At 38.4% G+C, this 18,627-nt stretch overlaps 1 protein-coding gene across 1 annotated transcript in view; it reads right to left on the reverse strand.

Moving 5' to 3' along the window:
• PCSK1 (proprotein convertase subtilisin/kexin type 1) overlaps positions 1-18,595 on the reverse strand; it is a 29,604-nt gene extending 11,009 nt beyond the window's left edge. The window contains exons 1-10 of the mRNA XM_042836815.1: positions 18,339-18,595; positions 17,826-17,949; positions 14,621-14,731; positions 12,490-12,636; positions 11,973-12,049; positions 9,844-9,932; positions 5,637-5,809; positions 2,966-3,178; positions 1,679-1,779; positions 464-697 (exon numbers count right to left, since the gene is read on the reverse strand). Of these exons, the coding sequence (XP_042692749.1) occupies positions 464-697; positions 1,679-1,779; positions 2,966-3,178; positions 5,637-5,809; positions 9,844-9,932; positions 11,973-12,049; positions 12,490-12,636; positions 14,621-14,731; positions 17,826-17,949; positions 18,339-18,595 (1,526 nt within the window). The remainder of the gene's footprint in view (positions 1-463; positions 698-1,678; positions 1,780-2,965; positions 3,179-5,636; positions 5,810-9,843; positions 9,933-11,972; positions 12,050-12,489; positions 12,637-14,620; positions 14,732-17,825; positions 17,950-18,338) is intronic.
• Positions 18,596-18,627: the final 32 nt, after the last annotated feature.

Below are 18,627 nucleotides of genomic sequence, written 5' to 3' on the forward strand. Positions count from 1 at the left end.
TTTTCATAAAAGCAGTGCTGTAGATGGGACTAAAGCTAAGTGTATCCTCCTGGCTTACATTATGCGTGTCATGCGAGAGAAGTTGCTAAGACTTATTACAGATATTCCTTTTAAAAACATATCTGAAAAACTTTGGTATCTTTTTCTTCATCCACTGATAGCAGTCTAAACACTGCTACTTGATCAGGTTTGGTCTCACAGCCTTATCCACCCATACACTGGCTGTATGAAGAGCCACAGTGATCTTATCCTATGTGAGGGTTCATGCTATTTATTTTAATCAGTCTTACACTAAAAAATAGCAAACAAACAAATGTTGCTTTCTCAACCCTGGGGAATGCAGCTGGGCAAAAAACCAAATTTGAGACCAAAGATACACCTTAATTCTAATTTGTTTTAGAGCAATCTGTGTGCAACACTATCTTTCTCGCTTTACTAAGCCTAACTACTGCTAATGTCTTACCTTGGTTCAAAGCTTCTGTCTTTAACAATACACTCTCTCTTTTCTGGTACACCTTTCCACCTTTTGGGATCAGCTAAATCCACCAATGCATTTGCATTGAGTAGTCCAAATCCAAATCTGCTGTTCACCATCAGTCCCGCTCCGTTCTTCTTCCATCCTGGATTGACAGCCAATGGATCATATTCCGAGGTCCACACTACCAAGTGCTGCATATCCCTCCATGTTAGATTTGGGCTGTTGAGAAAATGATCCTGGTTAATTGTTTTGGTACTAGTCATCACTTTTCTCTTAGTTATTATTTTGCAATATAAAGTTTTTGAAATGTACCTAGTACTGAATTATTAAAAAACAACAACAACAACAAAAAAAAAAACAGTGCATGCTTATGCTGACAACACTTTGGGTAGACAAGATTTCTATGTAAATTAAGAACTGGTATCTAGCAAGATTAGAGTCCAATCACTCAAAATCCCGGAGGCATTTAAATTTATCTAGCAAAAGCAGTATTTCCCGCCAGTCTTTACAAAAGTTGGGTGTGAATATTCACTGGGCATTTGATTCTATCTATCTGTGATTATACTCCAATCCTTAAAATATGGTCCTAGGTATCTTGGCTTATATCATCAAAGGAGTACACAATAGCATATGGAGCAAAATACGTACTGTTCAAGTGCTAAGCCTACATCTTAACACCTGAAGTGAAAAGGCCATTGCCTTGTCTTGTCCTGTCCTATTCTTTATCCCCGCCTCAAAGTCATACTATCTAACTATCAGGCCTGCAGGGTCTGAACATATCTTCTCTCTGCTTGCTTTGAAAGTCAAACTTGTGTACCTTCAATTATACGTCTCATAATTGCCAGGAAAGATTCTGCACATTGATTAAACATTTCACTCATACTCCTGCATTCTACCATCTTCAAAATATGCTCTCTTGACAGTACAGCCTCAATTCTTTTAAGTCCTATTCATTGACTCAATAATTATCATCAATGCACTAAATGGACTGAAATTCCTTGGTCATTACATGTTGCTTATGTAGGTTCTGATTTGCTAGACAGGTGTTGAGGCAGACAGCTGTTTAGTTTTGTCATCAGGTAGAGCAAGACTAACTGACAAAAACTGGAACTGCAAAGTGATATGGTTTAATTTGAAATAAGCAGCATTTGAGGGAAGACAGTAGGGAAGAGTTTCAATTGTAATTTTATGACATCTTACTTTACTTCCAGAGCAAGAGCAAAAATGCCTGCTGCCAATGGTGCAGATGCAGAGGTCCCAGTGTGAGTCTCTGTACATTCATTGTGAAGATCAGCACTTGTCTGCCAGAAAAACAACAAAAAACAAATTGCATGAATAAACAGTAGTAAATACAATCATATCCACATTCACAAACATAGCCATGTATCTTCCACTTGCTGCGTATTTATACATTCCTTACCAGCAGAGGAAGGGATGTTTAAATTTGTTCATATTTCATTCTACTCTTTTTACTTCAGCTATATTTTTTGTATCAAAATGTTTTGCGTTTGAACAAAATACTCCCACACTGAGTATCTTTTTTTATTCTAAGGTTTCGCAATAAGTGTTTCAGGCCTACTGGTGAATCATAAAAACAGATCATTGTGTTGGGCCTAGAACATTTAAAATTACTGCTTGCTAGAAAATTACTCATAGGATTAGTATTAGTGTTCTGCTCTCTCTTCAGCTGAAGAACTATAATTTGCAATGAAACATGTGCTTTATTTGGCAATTAAATACCAAACTCATCTGCCCATGTATCTCTAGAAACAGAAAGGAAAACACTGAGACCTATATAACTCAGATCTGAAGAGTAATCTCTTAGGAAGTATCGGTTCCTCAGCTAAATTGCAATGACATTGTTTTAATCTCCACTCATATAATTCATTCTGAAATTACCACCAACCAGAGCTGAAAAAAAATCATAGGTCCTTCAGTATTATTTAATCACAGCAAATTTCTTTCGTACAAGTTATTTCTTGCACAGTTAATGAAGGTACAGGCTGATCTGTCCACTTACTGGGCACCTTTTATAGGTCTGCAAGCACCATTGTTGTTGTCATTCGGAACATTAGGAACTGAGGGGTTAAAAATATTACAGAAAATGTTCGAGTGACAACATGCACAGAGACGCTAACTTGTATGGGCACATAAAACTCACTAGTTCTTTTTGCATATACTCTATGTCTCTCTTTGTGATAAATGGAACCATCTTCATGCAGAGACATCTGTCACACTCAAATGTCAGAAGATTTCAGCATGCTAATTTAAATGCATTGCTACAACAATTAGCCAATGTTTTACAAAATAGGAGGTGTTCGGAAATACAAACATGTTTTGTACTATAAACTCCTCACTGTCTGAAAATGAAATCACTAAGCATATGAAAAGTAAGCAGTAGAAACAAAGCATTTAAGAACTCTAATTTGTTAGTTACATATATAACACATTTTTATGTTTGTTCTGAATCTGGTAAAAATAACCTACAATTCTTTGGTCAGTGTAGTCCCCACTGCTGTACGCTGTGGCCAGAGTTGAAGAGCACTTCTCTGCATACCAGGGAGAAAGGCCTTGCTGAGAAGCACTGCTAATGGAGATAGTGTAGATACTATCAGTGTAACCATCACAGTCACAGTTGTCACCCTGACGACCTCCATTCCCTGAAGCCCACACAAAAATGGAGCCTTTTCCATTTCGGCCCTGGAGGAAATGAAATGTGTGGTTATAAAAGAGATTTCAGTCGTCATAATACATCCTTAACAACTCCTCTTGTCTCTACCATGAGACCCTAACACATCTAACATTTTCAGGTAGAAAAAGACAATCCTCTGTAACATCATAGAAGACATACAGAAAAAAAAAATGCCACTTGAGGTGTTCTATCTCAGATCCTACAGTACATCCTTAGTTTGTCTGTATCTTTTAGTTTGACTGGTCTATGTTTAGTGTCCTGAGACAGTAATTTTCCTCAAAACAGGCATTAATGTTAAAGACAGGATCTGTGATCAACAAGTAAATTTTCCCTACTTGTCTTCATCTAGTGCTGAACATTTGTAGGAAGAACACTCTTTTTTTTTTTTTCCTTTCCTGTTTCCTTTTTTACTTTTCCCTTTCATTTTCCCTTTCCCCATCCTTTTTTTCCCTTTTCCCTTTCCTTTTTCTTTTTTTTTTTTTTCCTTTTTCCCTTTCCCTTTCCCTTTTCCTTTCCCTTTCCCTTTCCTTTTTCTTTTCCCTTTCCCTTTTCCAGTTCATCAGGAGTTATTTCACTTGCACTTGAATTGTGGGTAACCAGTGAAAACAATATACTTAATATGACTCTTCTGCCATTATTTTTGGAAAAAAATCTTTCACTGTTAGTGCTTGCTGAAAACCAGAAAACCAAAAAGCACATTTGGATGAAAATCCTCCTTTCTCTCACAAATCCATGAACCAGCACCAGCAATCTCAGGATGTAATCATTCTCACTCCCTTCTTGGGCCTTCAGTGTGTAATAAGGCACCAACAGCTAACGACTGATGCTGACAGCTGACAACAGAGTGCTGCAGCAGCATGTGAACTATCACAGCTATCAAAGAGAAAGCACACACCAGCTATTCAATTCAGTCTTATGCTGAGATAGTCCTTTAGAGGAGACAATACATTTTGTATGAGGAGCAAGTTTGTATTTTATTATTTGTTAATATATGTATATTCACTGGAACCTGCAGTTGAAATACATTCTCACTCAGATGAGATTTATTCATGCAAGCACTGAGTGATACTTGCAGCATTTAAAACATTAAAAATAAAGAAAACAAAACAAAAGCTGCACTCTTTTTGATACAGTTGCAAAAATACGCAGGACAACCAACATCCGTTACAGAAAATGAGATAATATTTTGTTTTGAGAATCAAGGCTGCAATCCAGAAAGGCAATGATATACATAAACAGGTGTTTGATTCCTGCTGGAGTGCTCCTGATGGTGCACAGATGTTTACGGCTATGCATATGCTTAAGTGCTTTACTGGGCCAGCAATAAAGGGGTCAGAGATTAAACTTTGTTGGCAACCCCATCTCTAAGTAACTTGATGGGGAATGAAGCGCATTCAGATCCTTGCCAGTGGAAGCCTGACAAATTATGGGTAAATTCGATCCCCTCATTAAACAAAAGAAGTTGGGGAAAAAAAGAAAAAAAAAAAAAAAGTACATTCTTTATCAAATAACCTGGTTTTTTTTCCAAGTAAAACCATTGAACACTGGTTCCCTAACTGCTGCTTTTCGCTATCCCTCTTTTCTTGCCGTGTACATACTGGATGCTTGTTACCATAAACCCATTCCACAACCTCCACTCTTCCCTCAGAGCATGTCACCTGTCAGACTTGCCTTTTTTTTTCCTCTCCTGTCTGCTCTGTTTCCAGTATCCTCTTTTGCTCTGCTCCTGTCCTTCATGCATTCTCCATTTTCCTTCTTTCTTGACCTTGATTCACATTTCCTTTCTACATTAGTGCCTGTCCATCTTTAGATATCTTTTTATCTCACTGGTAAGAGCAAGAGCAGTTTTTTTGATAGATCCCCAGTAGCTCTGTTAATATCCCCACTCATCATCCAATGAGATCAAAAAAGCATAAGAAAAAAAACCACACCTACTTGTAAAACCCCTGTTTCCATTACTCTTCATTATGCATTTTTGCTATCTTCATTTTAATTGTAATGTGATACGCATTTATTTATGAACTAATGCAACTAACACAATACAAACCCATCCACAGGGCGCTAAAATGCATCAGTATTTCATACAGCAAAATATTCATGAAGCAGAAATTTTGTATTAAATTTTTATAGGCTTTCAGTGCAGAAATCCAATTACTGTTCAGTGCAAAATAAGCGGCAGAGAAGGGTGGGGGTAGGGTGAGACAGAGGCAGCAGAAGTAAGGATGGAAGAAGAAAGCTTTTCTGTGGAGAATACCAGCTAAAACAAGCTTAAGAAGGCTCTAATCGCACCTTTTTGAAAGTCATGTTCTAGCTGGCAATTTCTGACCAGTACTATTAAAATGTCTGTTCTGCTTTTCAGTTATGTGAACAGAGCACAAATCATTTTCATTTCCTGCCTGTGACAAACCACTTTAAAATTCTGTCCTCTGTCACTTTTTATTGTATTTTTTTTCATAAGTATAATACCTGTTTTATCCCATATTCAAAAGCTTTCTGTGCCAGTCTCCCAGGTCCCTCAACAGTTTTACCATCATCATTTGGGCCCCAGCTTGCACTGTAAATATCCACGTGTTCCGGATTGAAACCAATTGAACTGGCTTCAATAGCATCAGTGACTATTCCATCCAGCATGCGTATACCTTAACAAAGAAAAACAAGCAGATTGTATTAACTTTCTGTTTCCCTCTTCCTCTTTGTTACCTCACTGTTGCACTTCCAGCAAAATTAATCTAAATCAACTTCACCATAGCCTATTGCTATTTATTTAAATAACACTCAGGTCAGTGCAAAACAGTATACTTACCCTTTTTGCAGAGCTTGGGGCTCTGTACACATTGGGGAAAAAAAAAAACAAAAAAACACAAATATCTTGACTGCACCCTATTGACTTCTTTTTCTCTTTTTGCAGAAAGCCAAGAAGATGATGTTCCATTTAGTGTTCCTGTTTTCTTGTTATTACATTGAGCTTGTTTTACTTCATTCCTTTCCTACTAAATCTGCAAAAGACTTCTTCACTGAAATGGCTATTGTATCGTTAAAACTACACAGGTTTTACCAACACTATTTTTAAGAGTTAATTATGACTGTGCCAACTGATGCACTCAGTCCTCTCTGCCATTAAGCTTGTACTGTCTTTGTGATCCTATTTCACCAATTCTTCATTCTTTATGACAAAAAATTCTCAATGCTGTTTTACTACCACATTTTTTTCCGACTGTGAGCAATCCAGAGAGACTAGTAATATCAAGCCATTAACATTTTATTGGGAACTGCCTGATCTAATCTTCAGAGCAAGCTTGAGATCAGTGGTACTTAAAATTCAGCAGCAGACAGCCGCTCATCTGCAGTGGATGACTCGCTCTGCAAACTCTAGCCTTCAATAGGATTGCTATCACTGTCCAGGACTGGATGAGAAAAGAAACAGCAGCAGTCTGGCAACCTTCCCACTGTGGTACCCTTCTCCCAGCAACAGTAGCAATAGATGAGCTACAGGAGTCAGGACTCAGCCCATTTTCAACAAATAAATATTCTCCTGAACCTGCCAAGCTTGTACTACAGCAGTGTGAGTACTATAGAATTATGTGTACTCATTTCCGAGTATTTTCCACTAAATGGGAATTTTTCCAAAACATGTCAAGAAGAATGTGACTGCTCCAGAAAAATGAAAAGAAAAAAAGCTCTTCCACTTGCATCTATGTGTGTCATTCTTCATTTTCACTACCAATCATTAAAAAAGCATAACCTTGTGCACAGAGAGGAACCCCAAGACTCCTAAAATCATTTGTGAGAAAGCTGAGCTTGATTATTTAATAATATTTACAAGGGGAACTTACAAGCAGGAGGGAGAACTACTTTTTACACAATCTGGTTGCAATAGGACAAGAGGGAATTATTTTAAACTAAAAGAGGAAAGGTTTAAATTAGTTGTGAGGAGGAACTTCTTTACTCAGAGGGCAGTGAGGCCCTGGCACAGCTGCCCAGAGAAGCTGTGGTGCCCCTTCCCTGATGGCGCTCAAAGCCAGGTTGGATGGGGCCCTGGGCAGCTGAGCTGGTGGGGGGCAGCCCTGCCCACAGCACTGGTTGGGGCTGGGTGCTTTATGCTTCCTTTCAACTCAAACCATTATATGATTCTATGGTTATTTCACATTAATAAGTGGCAAAAAGAGGCAAGGGAGTTAATTTGCTCAACTACTGATACCACTATCACTCCTAAAGCTGAGAAAAGAATCAAGGTATATCCTGTGCCTCAGGTTCTAAAAATACCACTTACCCTCCAGAGGCTAAAGCTTGTAACATTTTGAGCACTCCTATTTCAGGTGGCTTAGAATTGTGAGATGCAGTCATAGCAGTGCACTGTGAGCAAAGATCTGCCTGTGTGAAAATGACTGAAAGCTTTCGGCACTGGGTTGTAACACATCATGAGATAGTGGGAATGCAGAGAACAGTATACAGATATTTCCCAAACAAACCAAGCCAATGCAACTGACAAATAATGTGGTAAGGAATAAAACAACATCACTGGTAACACAGTGATAAAAATGGCTCAAGAAGAAAAATAAATCATTGCCTTATTTTTGTAATCTCCCAAAACGCTGCATGTTTAAGCCAACCCAGAGATTTGATGACTGCAGTAATATTTCCCTAAGCAGATTCCAATGATCTTCTCTTGCATAAATTCTTCCGCATGCCTTCTCTCATCATCAGTACCACAAATTGACAAGCAGGCAAAGCCCAAGGTAATTTCAGAGATGTATACACATTTGCATGGCAGAAGGTTATTCTTAGCAACACATCACTGTGTGGGAACTCTCAGCCCAGTCCTTTGTAATATCGAGCTTCTTCATCATTTGATTTCCATGGCAGCACCAGAGAAATGCTGTAGCATGGTGTGATGGTTAGATATGTATGAAGATATATAAACCCTGCTTTACTCCATATACACACGTTTCTCAGCTCTATCCAAAGCAAGAGGTTCATGTTAAAAGAAACTGACATTAGTAAGCATTTGCTTCACACCATACACAGAAAAGCTTCACAGATACAAGGTCTTAAAAAGACTCGTGCAGATTTCAGAACAGGGCCAGACATTAACATGACAAATTAGAACACCCAAGATTGTTAGTACTTTCTGTTATTATTTTCATGGAAAATAAGGAATTATTAATTGACTATTTTACATTAGGACAAAGTTAAAGCAGTCTCTGCTGTTGAAGGTCAGAGAACAGCATACTCCAAGTGTCAGTCTCTTCCTTTAAAGCATATATTCCTGACTATCAGAGAGAATACAGTGGCTCTGGACCAATGGATTCATGCAGCATGGCAACTGATACAAGGAAATAACTGCTTAAAAAAGCCATCCTGAACTGACATCAAATAGAAGTGTGAAATGCATCATTTCAAGCATTTAATAAGAAAAAAAAAAGAACAAAACCTGTCAAGAAATAAATCCTGCGTAGCTCCCATCTCAAAAAAGCCTTCCAGGGACCACTCAGAGCAAATCCCAAATGTAGCTAATCCTTTGAAGACTCCTCCTATTGCTCTTCAAACGAGTTTTTGTTCAATCCCTAACATAATTGGGGTAGTCATTCAGGCCAGCTTACTATTTATTTCAATTTTCCTAATTTTCACCTTCCTTGTCCAATTACAAGCAGATTTCTGCAATTTGGAGTGCTGGATTGCTTTTCTTCCTGTTATTTTCCTTTTGCAGACAAATCACCCAGTACAGAATTCTAATACGCACTTGCAAAAGAAAACTGTGGAAAAACCTTCTGTGTAGATGTAAGTACCTTAAAATAGTGACACAGCAGGAGTTCAGACATCACTGCAGCTTCATCCATTTTGCCTTGCTTTGAAAATTTGGCATCTTCATCTTGTGAGTGAGATATTTTATTTAAACAGAGTATGACAGCATAATGCATTGTGGCAAAGGTAGAATGCAAAGCTGACAGCTCAGCAGAGTAAATGGGAACCTATGAACGTAAGACTAAAATGGTGGGAATGGCAGTTAAAGGTGTCAATTGCCACTTAACATCCCTTTGTTTAAAAGAAAAAATTGAAAAACCTGGACTGTAACAAGTATCTTCCTCTGAGCTAAATAACCATTTACCATTGATACTTCGATAACAAGTATTTCATAAATCATTAATGGATTAAACTTTTAATCACCTCTTCAAAAAATGAAAATACTGACTGACGGACAAGAATAAATATCTATTTTCAAAATTAATTTATGATGATAATAACCACAGCACTATGAGTATCTGTACTGACACAACTTCTTGAAAATAACTGTGTTGATGAAAATAATATGCTGTAAGCAAACGTGGGTATAAATTTGGATGTATTTTCTCCTGTTCTTCTCAAATCATTCTCCTCCCCCATGCCATCTTCTCCCAAAACAACCAGCTATAAGAAGTGGATCTGTCATTCTTTTAAAGAAACAACCTTCTCTCTGGGTACAAAACAGATTGTTTTTACTACCCATATTATTTTCTTGTTATTATTTTCTTGTTACATATCATGTGATTTACCTATATTGAAGTGAAAACCAGAATCCAGAAAATATGTTGGAATTTAAGAAACAGTGTCACTCTATCCTCTAGCCTGTAACCGCAAGAGTGATGCCTCCTGGTTTCCATTCACATCACACATCTAACTATTCTTGCTTTCTTACCTCCAACTTTAGAATTGTAGGCTACTCCAACTCCACATTTTCTATTGTTGGCTTGCATGGCAATTTCTCCTGCACACCGTGTTCCATGCCTGGATAAATATAGCAAGAATAAATGACTTCTCATAACCTAGACGCTTCCATGTAACACATACAAAAACTCATCAGTGACTTTCTTGATGTGGTGGATGTCTTGAACTGAATGTAATGCAGCTATTGAACAGCTTTGGTATTATATTCACATTATACAAAAATATTTGTTTGCCTTAGACTTCAGTCTCTATAATTTTACGTATTTAATTGTCAAATAATCATCATGACAAGATGATAAATAACTAATCTAATCTCACTAACCTATTAGTTACACTTGTTTTAGCTGAGCACAAGAGCAGTGTAAAATTATGTGGTAAGGTTGTTAATTTTTTTCAGAACAAAACATGAAAGAGACTTCTTTAACCACATTTTTAGATATTCTCTTTGTTTTTTCTAAGGGCTGTCTTTATTTCCTTATTTAGAAATTTATTAAGAAAGTTAGCCTGTGAAGTATCTTCACCATTGCTGAATTTTTCTTGTAACTATGTACATAATATGCAATTTTTTATTTTTTTATTATTATTTTTTTTTTTGCTATAGGCAATTCTGTACTCTTTGATACAGAAAATCTTCAGGTAAAGATAATTGTACAAGAGTTTTATTACTTAATACTACAGATTGTTATTCAATGAGCTGTTTAAATGCTTCTGGGATGAATTCCACTTACTGATTAACAAAGATTAGTGATAATACAGGTAGATCTAAGAGATAATATCATCAGAGCAAGAGGATAATGTACTCTTGCTCTTAAATAATGTTGTAGTAAAGTAGAAATGTCATTTTTCAAAAGTCTTGTTCATTAGACATTTATACATTGATTGTTTTTTTCCCCACACCATGATTGATATTGTTGTGGATGCTATCATACTCTTTGACAGACAAATAAAGAACTAGTGCTTTGGTTTCTTACTGCATCTTCATTGAACAGTGGCATCCCAATTGGTTTAATAAATTGACTTATTCTTTGCACCGGCTTTTAAACAGTTCCACTCTTTTCTCCTTCTGAAGGACAAAACCCTCACAGAACTACTATGAATACTCCCAGAGTAACAGATTCACTGTCATGTCCCACTGAGTACCAGAGTGGTAGATCAAGAGGATCCCCACTCCTTCCAAGACACACAAGTCCACAAAACGAACTGGCTGGTGCCTGTGTTCAAACTTTCTGAAACTTCCTAAGTTATCACCTGGAAGATGCTCAGGCCAAAACTGGTCTACAATGCTTCCACATACACTTTTTACCTGAAAGATTTTCCAGGAAGTGAATGTAACCTTCTTCACAGTCACAGCCATAAAAGAGGATGAAGTCAGAAGCATGGCTGCACCTGTGCCCATTTGCAATGAGCTAGAACACATGCTATTAGCCCAGAAGGTACTGACAAAACCACAAAGCTAAGCTACAAGAAATGACGAGGTGGGATGAGATTTTTTGGGCAGGTTTCTAGAATCCTCTAAGAAACTGTATCTTACAGAGTCCTTCACAAGAGATGTATTTTAAGTTTCCCAGTGCAAAGCAGGGAAAGTCAAAGTCTGCTCAAGCAGATATTATTCTACAAACAGACAAGGGGATCTGAACAGATTTTTCTGTTCAACTTACAGAAATATATCAGACTTTACACATACTATGATATGGAGAAGTTCATTACGTGAAAATTTAATTTCTTTAATTTCCAATGTCTGTGAAAACATTTGTATGAATGAAAATACTGAGCATTAGGAAACATTTTTTAATGTGAGTGCTTCCTGAACACTGGCACAAACTGATGAAAGAGGTTGCAGAGTGTCCATCCTCAGAGCACTCAAAAAGCTTCTGGACAAAGTTCTGGTCAACCATCCCAAAGGGTACCTGAAAGAGCAGAGCTTGTGCTAAACTAGTCCAGAGAATCCTTCCAACCTCAACCATTCTCTGATACTGTTGCACAAATTTTCTGTTCATATATAATTGCAATAGGGGTCATAGATACTTCCACACTTGCATGTTGTAACACAGAAAGTACTGCACTGTTTGGTTCTCTTCACACGACTGGGAGGTTACTCACTTGTTTTCATTTGTTGGGTCATATCTAGGAAATGGATCGTGGTCATTGTCATTGAAATCGTAACTTGCCTTCGGATCCTGCATTTAAAATAACAGAATTAATTGGGACAACTAGGAAATAGATATTTAAATGCGTTACAAAATGGGTTCTAGAGCCTGTATTTATTCATTTGGTGTGCTTCATACTGCATAGTGCAATCAAGTGCATAGAATTTGATGAACATTAACAATTCCATAAATTTTTCATGGAGCTTTAATAATTCAGCATTAAACCACTGTATACAAACATGTACACAACTAAATCCACTGAGAGAAAAAGAAGTTACCTTTGCTAAATAACACTGAACTTCCTGTGACACAGATCAGGTTCCAAATAATACCTGAGACAAACATTTCATTCTCTGTAATATAGAAGCTGCCTTACAGAACAGAGAGCAAGACAGAGACAGCAAGAGCATCTGCATATCCAATTTACAAATAGTTAACCTATTCAACAGCAATCTAATACCCAAACTTACATAGTTAGAGTAGATGTCAGTGTGATTCCATTCCAATCCATCATCTAATACTGTGATGACAACACCCTTGCCTGTAATCCCTTTTTGCCACACAGGAATAACATGGAGATCCAGTTTGGGAAGAGATGGAGTTATTCTTGTATCTTGCTGAGGAACAGAATGGATTACAAATGCATTAATATTTCCATCCACTCACAACACACAAAGACATATTCTAAAGGTTCTTTAAACCATTCCAGGCTGAATTTGTGTATCTTGTTCAAACTTCAAAGAAATAAAACAAAAACCTGTAGTATGTTCAAATACCTGTAGTATCAAAAGACAGCACCCCGGTCACCTAAGCTTCCACCTCTGAATAAAAAGCACCTTGTATTTATTAGAGGACACAACAGAAAGATGGGGATAGAAGAGACACAGCCATGATCCTTGGAAAGCTGAGTTAATAATCAGACCTACTAACTGTTCTTTTCTCCTGATGAGAAGACAGTAAGTAGCCCACAGCACAGTAAGCTGTATTTTCTCCAAACGTGTTTTCTCCTGTGATGTTCAAGTTAGCCAGAGCAGAATAATTAATGGCTAAAACAATTAAGGCAGCCGTTTGGCTAGGAACAACTGTGCTGAATCACAACTTTCTGTTTACTACCCTCATTACTGTTCCTGTGGTAAATCAGCTGAAAGCGTGAATCATCTAGAGCTTTCCTTCCCACAGCAAGTGGAAGTGCTCTCAGAAGAGCATTTCCTAAGCAGGTCATTTGTCCTCTCTGTTATTAAATGTGCAGTACATACATTGAATTTTGAAGCTTTACTTATTACACTATAAAAACAGAGACATAAAACCCAGCACTTTGTTTTTTCCTGTGCATATTAACTTAGTTGATCACAGGTTTTTAATTTCTTTGTTTCCAAGAGAATATTGGAAACATATTTGAGGCTCAGAGGAAGAAATACGTTATGGCAATTCTTCCAATTTATACTTTATTTTCTGACTGCTGCTATGAGGGAATTTTTGAAGTTTCAGGTTTTGTTCTCTAGAATCCACAAAAAATCATTTTTTCCTGGTGTTGGTTGAAGGCACATAGAAGTTAGAAACTATTGTCATTAATCAGATAATAAGAAATTTACCACAAGGCAACGATAGATTTTGGAAGGAAATATTTGATGCATTTATGCATTTAGTTAGAAAAAATCAGTGTGTACTGCAAACAAGAGTAAGCATCATGCTTTCTGTTTCTCATATGGGTAAACAGGAGTGAAAGAAAAAGGAGTGAAAATCACAGGAAGGTGGGAAGTGAAACTCTTAGAGAGCAGGATTTTGCTTCTTTCAAAAAGAAAAAAAGAAAAAAGAAAAAAGAAAAAGAGTTTTTGAACTCTTGTGCTTGTGCTTTTGTCCATTAGTCCATTACAGACATCTTGGATATCTCCTGCTTCCTATTAAAAGCATGCAAACAAGCAAGCACATTCTCAGCTTCAAAGAAAAGTAAAATTCTTAAAGATAACCATTTTCCACGTTGAAAAGAAATCTGCAGTAATCTTCAAGGAAATATGTTATGCTATGTGTTTTGAAGAAAATAAAGTACTTCCTGTCACTTGGGTTATGTTTGCACTTTGAACATCTTTCTTGCTATAGACCTTTTAACCTATCCCCATCCAGAGTGCAAGAACTGACATCTAGACTGAAAGTACAATGAGATGCCTTGTGGAAATACGGACTCTCAAAAGAAATTGTACAAAATATAAGTGATTAACTGTATTTCTGACTTGTCATATTCAATCTAGAGAGGTCAGGAGATTTCTTTTTCTTGAGGGTTTGAACATGTGAGCTACAAAGAATCTTTTCTACTTACAATCTTGACCAAGAGGTTCAAGGTGCCTGTTATATGTGCACGCATGCCTTTGTTTTCTGCTGGAGTATGCTCTCCACACTATCAATTTTAGTGAAGGAATATGCACCCAGCTTCAGACATGATAAAGGAATTCTTACATGCTGACAACATTTTTAAGCTAAAGGTAGATTTTAGCTAATGTATCGTGTTCTACTATCAAGCCCTCGCTCTGTTACTAGTAAAATAGTACAGATGATAGCACAAACGAAATCCATTGCCCCCAATTCCACAATAAGGCAAATTCTTACCAGATACCACTGCTTATTCCACATAGGATCGTTGAAGAGATTCTCTGCCGAGTCTGTCACAGCAGCACGCTTAGTTCGCTTTTTTTCATACTGCTGCTCTGCCCATGACACCTGCAGTTATTTACATAGATGTGAGAAGTAAGCCATATACACAGGGACTTTCTTAGCCTAAAGGGCTAAGAAACACAGAAAAATACTGATGCCTAATGCAAAAAAAAAAAAAAAAAAAAAAAAAAATTCCTCTCTGATGCAGAGAGGAAGATTATTTATTTTGTAGTACAGTGCACTTTAGAAAAGGGGATATGGTAAAATCACAATGCAGTGCAATTAAAATCATTAAGTTAGCTGTTGAGTCCCAGTGAATGCCAAGCAAAGCTGGCTTTTATATCAAATGTGCTGTATGGTGAGAAGGTTATTTAAGAAGCAAATCTACAGCCTGCTTCTTTATCCTACCTTCATTTTAATGCCTATCGACTACAAGTGGGAATTCAAAGAAAAGATGAAAGATTATCTCAGGTTTTAGTCTAACAGTCATATCTACAATGTTATCCACAGCCCAGCTGGACCTTCAACTCTCCTTCCCATTTGTGTTTTGAGGTATGATCAGTTATTAAGCTATGAATATGGGTCTAATTTCATCATGTAATTCCACTTAAGGCAACTGAGCCAAAACGTTTCAGTGTGTTTTGTTAATGCATCCTTACACCGAATTGCGTAGCATTTGCGCATGAACACAGCATTCTCTAAGTCACAGAGCTACATTTTAAAAATGTTTCTCACTCTTTTTCCTTTCAACACATTACTAAATCCAGTTCAAAACATTCTGATACCCATGGTAATAAACGTTACCCACTGCTGGCATGTGGACAGTCACTGACAGACCCAGGTGATGTTTTCCCAATTTCCTAACAAGCAAAGCAAGCTCGTGTTCAGGAGACTGGCAAAGTCCTGCTGTGAGCCTCAGGTGGAGATTGCCTTGATTCTAAACCTTTTGCTTTAAACACCGGAATAGATTTCAGCATTTTTGTCTGCTGCCATACCATAACTTTATGCTCCTGACGTCTATCACCGAATATAACATGAGTGAGTTGGAAACTATTGTAATAAAGATGTACTGATTTGATTTAAATACTTTTTTTTTTTTTTTTTTTTTTTTTAAGGAGAACTTAATGAGAATTCACCATAAGAACATAAACCGTTAAAAAGAGAAGCTACACCAGGCACATGTACTGAAAGCTAATGACATTCCCTTTGCAATATATTTAGAGCAAAAACCCCTAAAAAGCACCATTAGTCACAGAAGACGAATATGCCAGTGCAGGTGTAAGCATTCTAAATTGCATTACTGATACACAAGGCTGTGTGTACTTGTGCCCAGGTTACAACAATTACCTTTATCCCTCCTCCATGCCCACAGCAAAGCTTGGTCTCTTCATCAGCGAACAGTAATTAAGAATTGACAGCTTCCATGCTCACCATTTTTTGATGCGGACAGCTGCTCTGAGAGAAATGAGCTGGAACTACCGAGCACATATGTCTGACAAACAAGCCAAACGTTCGTCACTCAGCAGCTGAGCCAGGTACAGGCTACCCATCCACTGCAAGAGCAGACGGCCCTCTGCCAGATCTCCACTCACTGGTACATAAAGCAGTGAAAATGATTGGGATCCAGGTCCCTACTGCAAGAAGTGAGGAAATCACATAACTGTATCCTTTTGAAACATTCATTGCCATCGCCTGTTTTACTGTAACACTGGGATGCCCATAGCAGATATAAATTTTCAGGTTAGAGGCAAGCTTTGCCCCCCAGCTGTCACTCTTAACGTGCTGTAAGAATCACAAAGGCTCTACACAAAGAAAAGCAGGACTGTCTTCTTTCCCCCTCCCTTTTTTAAGAATGAATTTTAATCTTTTTAGTGGGCTGTTACTCTTTGGAGGAAAGGTTTGTGTATAACTACACAGCACTACATGATTATTTTGTGTTTGTGTATTTACATAATGACATAATTACAGCTAATTCATTCACATCATTAATTTGCATATTAGATGGTAAATAAAAGGGAAATTGGAATAAATTTAACAAATCATCTGCAGTACTGCAAAACCACTTTTGAAGTCTAAGTATGTAAGTATAAATCCCCCCAAAAAGACAGAACATCTCAACTTGAAAGGGACCCACAGGGATCATCCAGTCCAACCCCTGGCTCCACACAGCACATCCAAAAATTAAATACTGTGTCTGAGAGAGCATTAATCAAAATGCTTCCCAAACTGCAGCAGCTTGAGGCAGTTGGTAAGAATTAGAAGACACAAACTTTATAGATGATTACTTATACTGGAATATGGCTTTGAACATGCCCATTTTAGAATGATTTCACCTCAAAGATTGTAACTGTTACAACAGTGTTTGAAAGGAGGTAGATGGGAATGGGCAGCTTGAACCAGAACACGCAAAATAAATACACAGTCTTTACCCCTCCCTTAATTCTTCATAAAATCTATTCTCCCAGGTGACATTTGCATCCAAAAACTTCACTCAGATAACCAATTATTTGCCATCAAGTGATTTGTCCTTACATGACTCAAAGTGCTCACAATGGAGATACTTGACATTTTGGACCACTGCTGCAATAAAGCTGATCTGAAATTCAAATGTCAGTGTTCTGATATGTGTCTGATATTGTTTGACAGCATCTTGCTCTGTTCCTTAAATGTGCCACCCCCTGCATTTTCTCACCACGTTTACAAGCAAGGAAACTTCACTCTTAAGCAGAGGCAGAGAAATGGGGAGTCTGCTCCATGGGTCATGCCTTAGGTACAGTCCAGAGCAACTCCTTTTTTTCCCCCCAGTGTTCAATCACATTAAATCAAACCTGATTTCCATAGCTATTGGATTGCATCATTGTTTTTTTTTACTTTAAACTCTGTGGTTCCTCATTTATATTTTCATCAGCAACAGATCTAAAATTCCAAACCTCTGCAGTGCTTCATATCTGAAATCTGCAACTGGAAAGCACTTGCAAAAAACGTGTTGAGAGGATCAGACTCTGCCTATTAATGACAGAATAATTAAGTACTATTCAACACAAGCCAAACGCTGAATGCATCAGACTTGCGAAGCGAAGAAGGTCTGCCAGTGACCTCATCAGGCAGTAGCATTACACTGCCAGAACGGACAGAGGAGAAGAAGGGATACAATACTCACCCGCTCATCGTCAGAAAGCCTCTTGGTGATGTGAACGGCACTTCTCCGGGACCGTCGTGGATGGCTCTTATGTCTGAACAGATAGTGATTTTTGAGCGACCCAATCTGCAAGACAGAAGTGCACCTTCACTCTGGAAAGGTGTTTCCTTACAGACAACACATACCAGTACTCACAACCAACTCTGTGCCTGAAAGGGCAAGGAACCAGCCTTCTGCTGTGTTAATCTGAAGTAAAACCTTACTGAAGTACTTCGTGCTTATCACAGCCTTATCACAGAAGGTATGGAGGAATAGTTTTATTTACAGTAATGAAGTTGCACTCATTAGTAACAGAGCAGTTAGCACGGCAGTGCTGCTCCTGCAGTAATGACCAGCACCACCACAGACAGACTGACTGACTGGTAAGACAGACTGACAGACTGAGTGGCTGACAAACACTGGATGACAGACTGACAGCCTGGCAGCAGACCGACAGACTGACTGACTGACTGACTGACTGACACATTGACAGACCAATCGACAGGCGGACCGACGGACAGATGGACCGACCGGCTGACGGACCGACGGGTACAGTCGCACTCCCACAGGAGCACAGTTCCACCCGCGGCACTTCGCAGGGCCGCCCCTGCCCGCGGCTCAGGTGCGAGAGCTCCTTGCGGCCCCAGTACCCGCGCCGCTCCGGCGCTAGCCGAAGGGGCGCTCTCGGAGCGAGCTGTCCCGGACCCCGGCCGGAGGAGGGACAGAGCCGTCACCCCCGGGCGGTTACTCATCCCTGACAACGCTGACGTCACGGCATCCCGAA

Source organism: Centrocercus urophasianus, unplaced genomic scaffold, assembly GCF_019232065.1.
Source record: "Centrocercus urophasianus isolate 14NV4802_14NV808 unplaced genomic scaffold, USGS_Curo_1.0 seq_634, whole genome shotgun sequence".
Taxonomy (NCBI): Eukaryota; Metazoa; Chordata; class Aves; order Galliformes; family Phasianidae; genus Centrocercus; species Centrocercus urophasianus.